Below are 8,266 nucleotides of genomic sequence, written 5' to 3'. Positions count from 1 at the left end.
CACCACGTCCGAACGCCCTTTGCTCGCGCAGAATCTTTGTCGCGGGGCCGCGGTCCCTTCTCGGGCGGGACCACAGAGTGCGGGACCCGGCTGGCTGGCGGCGGGGTCACAACTGGGGGCGCTCCTGAGCTCGGAGAGCACTGGCAGGGCTTCCTCTTGAGCGCGGTTCCGAACCAGTCCTCTCGGGCGCGCGCAGGATAATGTCCCTGTGGCACCCAGAACGCGCCTCTGCGCCTAAATTGACACCTCGTTTGGTTCTTTCTCCTTCCCTGCTCTCTTCGGTAGGATGTTCGTCAAATCCGAGACCTTGGAGTTGAAGGAGGAAGAGGACGTGCTGGTGCTGCTGGGTTCGGCCTCCCCCGCCTCGGCGGCCCTGACCCCGCTGTCGTCCAGCGCCGACGAGGACGAAGAGGAGGAGCTGGGCGCGGCGGGCGGGGCGCGGCGGCAGCGAGGGCCGGAGGCCGGGCCCGGGGCGCGGGGCGGCTCGCCCGCCGGAGCCGAGGGCTGCCGGCCCGCGCGGCTGCTGGGGCTGCTGCACGAGTGCAAGCGGCGCCCCTCCAGGGCGCGGGCCGTCTCCCGCGGCGCCAAGACGGCCGAGACCGTGCAGCGCATCAAGAAGACGCGCAGACTGAAGGCCAACAACCGCGAGCGCAACCGCATGCACAACCTCAACGCGGCGCTGGACGCGCTGCGGGAAGTGCTCCCCACTTTCCCCGAGGACGCCAAGCTCACCAAGATCGAGACCCTGCGCTTCGCCCACAACTACATCTGGGCGCTCACCGAGACCCTGCGCCTGGCCGACCACTGCGGGGGTGGCGGTGGAGGCCTGCCGGGGGCGCTCTTCTCCGAGGCCGTCTTGCTGAGCCCGGGAGGCGCGAGCGCCGCCCTGAGCAGCGGCGGAGACAGCCCGTCGCCTGCCTCCACGTGGAGCTGCACCAACAGCCCCGCGCCGTCCTCCTCCGCGTCCTCCAACTCCACCTCCCCCTACAGCTGCACTTTATCTCCCGCCAGCCCGGCGGGGTCCGACATGGACTTTTGGCAGCCCCCGCCTCCCGACAAGCACCGCTACGCACCTCACCTCCCCATAGTCCGGGACTGTATCTAAAGCCGCCATCTCTGCCACCCACGCCAGGCCTTAGTGGAGTTCCCTTCCTGTCCCCGACAGAGCCCTCCTCCCACCCCTCTCCTGCCCCCATTTTCCACCACTTCACAGAGCAGATGTAGCCGTTCTGATTCCTCGGTTGTTTGTGGCGTTCCTTGGGTAAAGGTTTCCTTCATTCAGACGGGCTCTAATTTATTGCAAGTGTGATGGAGCTTATTGTCAAAGAGGATGGTGGAGTTTGGGGGGCACTCCTTACGGCTAAAAAGATGCTGGGAAGAGACGAAGGCGGCACGTCTAAGGAGTTTGCCGCGCGGACTGACGCTCCTCCCCTCTCTGTAACGTCGGAGGACTCGGTACAGTGCGTGTGAATCTCCCGGGGGAATGCAACTGGTTCCTGTGATCTCTTCACCTTTGCTTCTACATAGAGATGTTAATGTCGAGTAGAAAGAAATGTATCTTAGCATCTGAATGATTTTACCGGTAATAATATTATCCACAGATTTGCAATGGCTGGCATCTGCTTTCTTCCCATTGCTGTCTGCGGGCTGTGGGAATTTCACCTGTCAAACCGAACTTTCCCTCTCTCATGTGCACTTTGTTCTGTTTCCCAGATTCGTCACAATACCTATTGTCCCGTCCTTCTCTTTCCTTTTTCTTCTCCATTTTGCCATCTGTCTCTTATGATTTATAAGGGGGAAAAAGTTGTTTTGTTAGAGGGCCAGGTTAGAAGTCATTGTATAATTTGTAGCCTTTGTAATGACTGAATGCGAGCGTGGAAATTTAGGCTGAACTCTCTATCAAAAGGAAAAATGTGAAGGAAAAGGGAAAAATCAGGAGGGAGGATTGCTTCATGCATTATTTATCTCGACCTTTTAGGGGAGAAGGAACTCCCCCCTTCTTTCAAGAGATTAAAAATAAATCAACAGACTGAGAACCCAAGCAGACACGGAGCATTATCCAGATCAGCCACACACGTGTTCCTTTCTATTTATTATAAAGAAAATTTTCATGGGAAAAGTATGTATTTTTTGTATATTCTACAGAGTTTATTCTAGTATGTATTTACGTCTTGAAGAACAAGGAAGTTGTTCTTGTGATTAAACTATAAATAAAGTATCTAATTTTCATAACTTTTCTGTGTTGTATTATAACTTTTTCCTGCTTATGTGGTTTTTAGAAGAATGAGTTGTGTTTTTCTGAAATTCTCCCTATATCAAATTGAGTACTTGTATTTTTCATCAGCATCAGTGTGTAGCATTTCACTGACACATAAAGTCTAAGAAATCACAAGAAGCTGAATCATAGTTGAGACACTAACACTGACATGAGTGTAACTCTCAGTACAAACCAAACTTGGTTTTTAAGAAATCAATTTCTGAGCAAACAAGATTAGTAAAAAAAAAAAAAAAAAAGGAAGGGGAGATTTAAATGATAATTAAGTAGTGATAAGCTCCAAAGTTCAGAAAACTTGATTTAAAAAAAATAGTGAAGTTGAAATTTCTTGGAGTGTGTAGAAACTTGGTTCTTACACTTAACTTGGAGCTTCAATGGTCCTCTGTAAACTGAAGGGATTCTAAGGGCCCCTTCCAGCTCTACCATCTGTGAGGTCACTGAGTGTTCATAAATTCCTTACTGGAATCAGTATGAGCTATTTTAACAAGCTTGTTGGTTTGAAAAGCAAACTCCCAGAGAAAAGAAAATATTCAGAGGGAGCTGGACTAAAACAGCATCTGAAAGAAATAGCTCAGATTTCCAATCTTTGTTAAAATAGTTACAATCAGAACTTCAAAGAGAAATTGAAAATGGTTTTCTAATCTTCAAGATACGTAACTCTAACTTGCACCTCAATCTCCACAACAGAAATGAATGACCTTTGATTGGCCTTGGGTCAAGAGGACCCAGTGAAGGTTGACCACCTTCTAGGTTTAAGCCCTTGGGGGGCAGGGGAGGATTTCACCAGTCAAACCAAACTGATGTTTTAAAACTCTCATGCTACAATTGCTTTGCTCACTGGCTTGGCTTTTTTAAACCGTAGAAACATAAACGTGAATATAAGAGAAATACCACTTCTAGTGATGATGATGCTAATGTGACATATGGTGCTCCTTTGGGACACTTGCCAAAGAAACAGTTGACGGCACAGGTCTGTGGAGGCAAACTCTCAGATGCAGTTACTCTTCCAAGACTATGGGGAACCTCCTCAATTGGTGAGGCGATCCCATAACCAGCCGACCCTCGTGGCCTAGTTGGAGAGGCATGGATGTGGAGACGGTCCTGTAATCACAGCTTTGAGGAAGGGTAACATAGCTAACAACTTAACCCATGACCTAGCTGAACCTAGCAGCCACCTCTGCAGTTTCTCCCGGTCTCTGGGCCGGCCCTGGCAGGTCCGCATATACATCAGCACCATGTCATACATGGCAGGAACTCCATCTAACGCCTGTGATCTACACTTAGGCTTCGCCCCCATCTACAGCAGACCTTATTTTACACTAAATTGGCGCGATTATTTTTTATGGTGTCTAATCACTTTTAGCCGTTAAGAGTGATGGTCTTTCTGCCTCATTTCGCGCTGGGAGGAGTTTTCCTACATAACTTGCCACGGCAACCTCCACGCCTACGGGCCGAGGCCCAGCGGTCCTCTCCCCTCCCCTGTAGGAATGAGAATTACAGGGCGAAGCCGCCACTCCTGCAGTGTGGCTGCTTTTCTCTTTCGTCCGTTTCCGTCCCCGCCTGGTGCCCGCACTGTGAGCGGCCGGGTCTGTCTGCGCCCAGCCGGCTCGTGGGGGGCTGAGCCAAGCCACTCTGTTTCTGGCAGCTCTCTGAGGAGAAACGTTTCAAACAAGGCAATGGAGATATTCTTCCGATGACAGTCCCACACCTCCAGAGTTTCTAGATCTTTCCAGCGCCGGCGAGCGCGCTGCGGCATGTTTACCTACGCGCGCAAAGGTGCCAAGGTCGGTTCTGTCCACACTGGAGACGTGGCTTCAGCGTCGCCAGGGCCGTGGCGCTGGTTGCATGTATTTGTTCTGAAGTGCCCAGGCCTTGCTAAGGCTTCTTTTTCTCTCTCCAGATTTTAAATAAATCCATCTGAGGGTCAACAAGGGGGAAAAAGCTGCAGAGAGGCGGGCTGCCTACCACTGGGCGCGCCGCGGGCCCGGGTCCAGGCCCAGCCGAGGCAGGGGGCGGGAGGAGGACCCCGCGCCGGGGCAGGAGCCGGGTGGCGAGGGCGAGGGCATCGGAAGGCCCCGGGCGGCCTGGGCCAGGAGGGAACGAGGGTCCACTCGGCCGTTCCCGGAGTTGAGCCCGATTCACCGCGCAGGGCATCCAGGCCCAAGGCCCGCTCCAGCCGCGCCACCCTCGCGTCTGGAGCGCAGGGGCTCCGGGCTGCAGCCGGGCCGGGGCTGCAGGAGACGCTGGGCGCTGCGGGCCCCCTCCCGCCGGGGGCACCCCCTGCATCGCAGCCTTGGGCAGGTTGTGACTCTGGGCACCGACACCTGGAACCGGTTAAAAGCGCGTCCTCCTCACCCGCCCCCCCCCCCCCAGGCTCCCGGGCTCTAGGCGTGCTTTGAATGCATTAATTAAATAAAGCGGGCGGCCCCTGAATCGCGCCAATGCAGGGCGCTCCCGGGAGCGTGAAAGTCCTGGCCTCCGAATCCGCAAAAGAAAATGTGTGAAAAGAGAATTAGTGAAATTAGGTTAGACCAATAAAACGTGAGGGCTCCACACCCCCTCCCTCTCCCCCAGCCTGGGGCTAGAAGGGCTATCTGGTCTGATCTATTGTTTCCCGCCCTGGCAGGGGGCTCATTGTGTGATAAATAATTCCCCCTCCATTTTATTCTTAAAAAAAAAAAAATGGGTATTTGCATAATCACTGCTTTGATGTGGCCAGAAATCGGAGGCTTGGTCTCCCCGAGTCCGCTATTGGTAGCGAAGCAACAAAGCTCGATCCAGATCTTTCACCTCGCTGACAGTGTATGGGGCAGATTGTCAGAAACGGCAGCGTTAAGCGGCTGCCTCCCTTTTTTAAGGATCCACTTTTAATGATTAAACTTAAGGAATGTCCAAAAAAGGGAGGAGAGGGTGAAAGACGAGATTCTCACCCCGCTGCACCTCTCCCTGTCCTTCGGGGCTCATTGTTCTCGGCAGTTTCTTTTCCAAAGCCCGCGGGAGGGGCTGCACCTCCCGCGAGGCCGCCCCACGTGGCTCGCAGTGGGCCCCGCCGGGGGTCCGCCCGGCCCAGGAGGGGCGAGATCTGCAGCAGCGGGCATCCTCGCCCCCACCCGTTTTTCTTTTCCGCGTTTGGTTTATCCAGCCTGGATGGGGTTCGTCTTATGGAGGACGCCGAAGTGAGCTGCTTTTTAGTCCCCGAGTGGAATCCCGGGGGGGGGGCGGTTCCCCTGGGAACGCAACCGGGGGGCAGTTTCAGATGGTTCCCGACAGGAGAGAGGAGCAAAGAAATTCAGTCATCCGGAGAGCAGAACGGGAAAGCCAGTGTGGCCGGAGCTATTATTCCCCTGCAAGGTGGCGTGAGTCGGGAGGATGGAGTGGGAAAGGATCCTGATGGCGTGTGCGCTACAATAAATGACTTTTTTATTCTCTCGGTGCCAGGGTCGCGGGAGGCGGGAGGGCAGTGGGAGTGCTCCTGTCTGCTCTCGCTCGCACCGGGCTTCTCCAGCCACTCAAGCGCGAAGGGGGGAAAGTCAACTTGGATTATTGAATATGAACAACACGTGAAAGGCCGGGTGTCCTGAGCAGCCCGACAGGCGCCAGCTCTGCGCTCCAGCCTGGGTAGGTCACCCTTGCGGGAGAGAGGCTCAGCCTCCCCCAACCTGAGCGCAGGGATCCGGGAGGGCTGGAGGCGGGGAGATGGCAGGCGGGAAACGAAGAGGATCCGAGAAGCACCTGCACGTCCAGGGCCGCGTTCCTTCTCCCGCTCCCTCGCCCCAGCATCTCGCCGAGCTGACCCCGGGCCATTCTTCAGGCGTCCCACCAGCTTTTGCATCGCCGAGCTTCAGCGGTGGTTAGCTCAATATCAATTCCCTTCTTGCTTACCCTTCCCTTTTACTTTTCAAGGCTGTAACTGTATAAGCATTCGGTTTTCTTCATGTCAAGTTTCTCACAAAAGTCATATTTCTTAAGAAATAAAAGGACTCGAGAACTAAGATTCCTCCCAGTGGGAGCATGCTTTTAATTGTGGTTGGACTTTGGGGGCAGCGCCTTAGATTCATGTTACCTGGCAGACACTGAATTCCAGGGATGTACGAAATCAAGAGGCAAAAAGTTCAAGTTATTTCAAAGGACGCACCTCCAAGAGAGGCTGTTAGGACTGTAGCTGGCCTTTCAAAGATGCAACCGCCTGTGTGTATCTCCTCTGATCTTGTTGAACTGTAGAGCAGGCTGTATCACCAATATTTTCCTTCATTTCTCCTTCCTTTCTAAGGATTCCATCATCACTTTCCCTTTGTTTCTCTTCACTCCAGTACCTGGAGGCATACCTGGAGATATTAAACAAAGGATCCAAGAACCAAAACCTTTCCCCTAGTTTATTTGGTCTAGCAACAGTTTGTAAAAGTGCTGCAGTCTGTATAAAGTGGAAACAGGAACCTTCAAAATAAGCAGAGAGAACTGGGGGCTGGTTTCCATGGCAGCAGCTTGCAGCAAAGCCTAATTCCTTGTGACAAAGAGGTCATCTTCCTTTTCCACTGTGTTTATGATCCCTTTGTGCATTGTATTTTGTCATAAAAGCCCCTCTGCATTGTCAGGGCTCCTCGGGCAGCTCTATGACTCTCGAGGGTGTTTATTGCCTCCTTGGTGTGAGAATAGCAGAAAGAAGCCAAACTAGTGCCAGTGGGACAAAAGAGTAACCCCATAGGCTTGCCATTGCTTTCTTCCTGTAAGACATAAATCTTGCCATGCATTGAAATAATTAAAAAATGAGGGATTCTGGGATAACTTTAATTTGATTTTGTGTTTTTTCAACCTTTTACATGTACTGAAACAACCACATGCAAACAAATACAAGAAAATTGATTCAATGGAAGGATATGATTAATTTATTTTCTTGGCTTACTTTCCAGATAATTTTGGAAAAAGAAATCAAATGAAGTAAACCTTGAACATACCTTTGAAACCAGGTGGAGGAAGTCTAACCACAAACTTTAGATTAAAGTTCTGTGTTCATGCATTAATACTTCCTTCATATCATGGTTCCTAGAACATGATCAAAAGTGTTTTTTGAGTCAAATGTATCTAAACTAATAATATTTTCCTTAGCTCTCAAAATTGCCATGGCAGCAGCTTGGAAATAGACAAGGAAACATGATTTGCTGGGAGAGCAGTTAAGCAACTCAAAAGTCCTGAGTTCAAGTCCAGCGTTTCCCATGAATTAGAAAGAAGTGATTTCACCACGTCTGCATGACAGTGGGCGTGTGCACAGGCTAGCCTCTCCAGTGGAACTCTCCTTGGCAGAGGGAGCTTCTATCATTTTCAGTGGACCTAGGAGAGTCCATCTGACAACATCTCAGTCTGAGAAGTGTCAGAAAGACTGTAGTGAAATGAGTTTTATTTTTCTGTGAGCAAATAATTTAAAGAGGGTTTCAGTTCTACTTGAGTAAAACTATTCTGGAATCTTAACTCTTCTGCTCTCCTACACTGGGGAGAGTTTTCTAGACTTTAGAGTTTTTTCAGAGCAAAATGGTTCTAACCTCCAGAAGATGAAATAGAGCTGATGAAGGCACTGACCAGTGAGACCCACCTCACCTTCACACTACCCTGAACTCTTGGACTCTCCTGTCTTCCATAACAACGTCTATAAGATGGTAAGGACGATAATAGAGACTGGGGCAAATCCCTATGGTGACAGCTACTTGTCACAGCTCCCCAGGTAATTGCTACTTCTGTATCTTGTCACCCAACAGAGACCAAAGCTCAGTTTTCTTCAATAGCTCCCTTTTCCTACCCCAGCTAAATAAGTGATGCTACAAGATCTTCAATAGGGGACTAGAAAGAGAGCATTCATAAGCATTAAGCGTCTCGACTTTTTTCTATTCATGACACACTTTCGAATCTTAGAAATTTTGTTAGTATATTTGAAGGGATTAGGGGTCTCAAAGCAACGTTGAACAAGGCAGTTGTGATTACACCACAGAGCATCCTCACTGT

At 51.1% G+C, this 8,266-nt stretch overlaps 1 protein-coding gene across 1 annotated transcript; it reads left to right on the top strand.

Moving 5' to 3' along the window:
- Window positions 1–236: 236 nt before the first annotated feature.
- Window positions 237–1,966, top strand: NEUROG2 (neurogenin 2). Its single transcript, XM_058549758.1, has one exon. The coding sequence runs from the start codon at window positions 287–289 to the stop codon at window positions 1,103–1,105; it is 819 nt and encodes a 272-aa protein (XP_058405741.1). The 5' UTR covers window positions 237–286; the 3' UTR covers window positions 1,106–1,966.
- Window positions 1,967–8,266: the final 6,300 nt, after the last annotated feature.

Source organism: Diceros bicornis, chromosome 11, assembly GCF_020826845.1.
Source record: "Diceros bicornis minor isolate mBicDic1 chromosome 11, mDicBic1.mat.cur, whole genome shotgun sequence".
NCBI lineage: Eukaryota > Metazoa > Chordata > Mammalia > Perissodactyla > Rhinocerotidae > Diceros > Diceros bicornis.
This window is presented reverse-complemented; position numbering and strand designations above follow the sequence as displayed.

Bases quoted from the DNA above. Each gene is read 5' to 3' on its own strand.
- NEUROG2 (XM_058549758.1), top strand. From the start codon at position 287: ATGTTCGTCAAATCCGAGACCTTGGAGTTGAAGGAGGAAGAGGACGTG.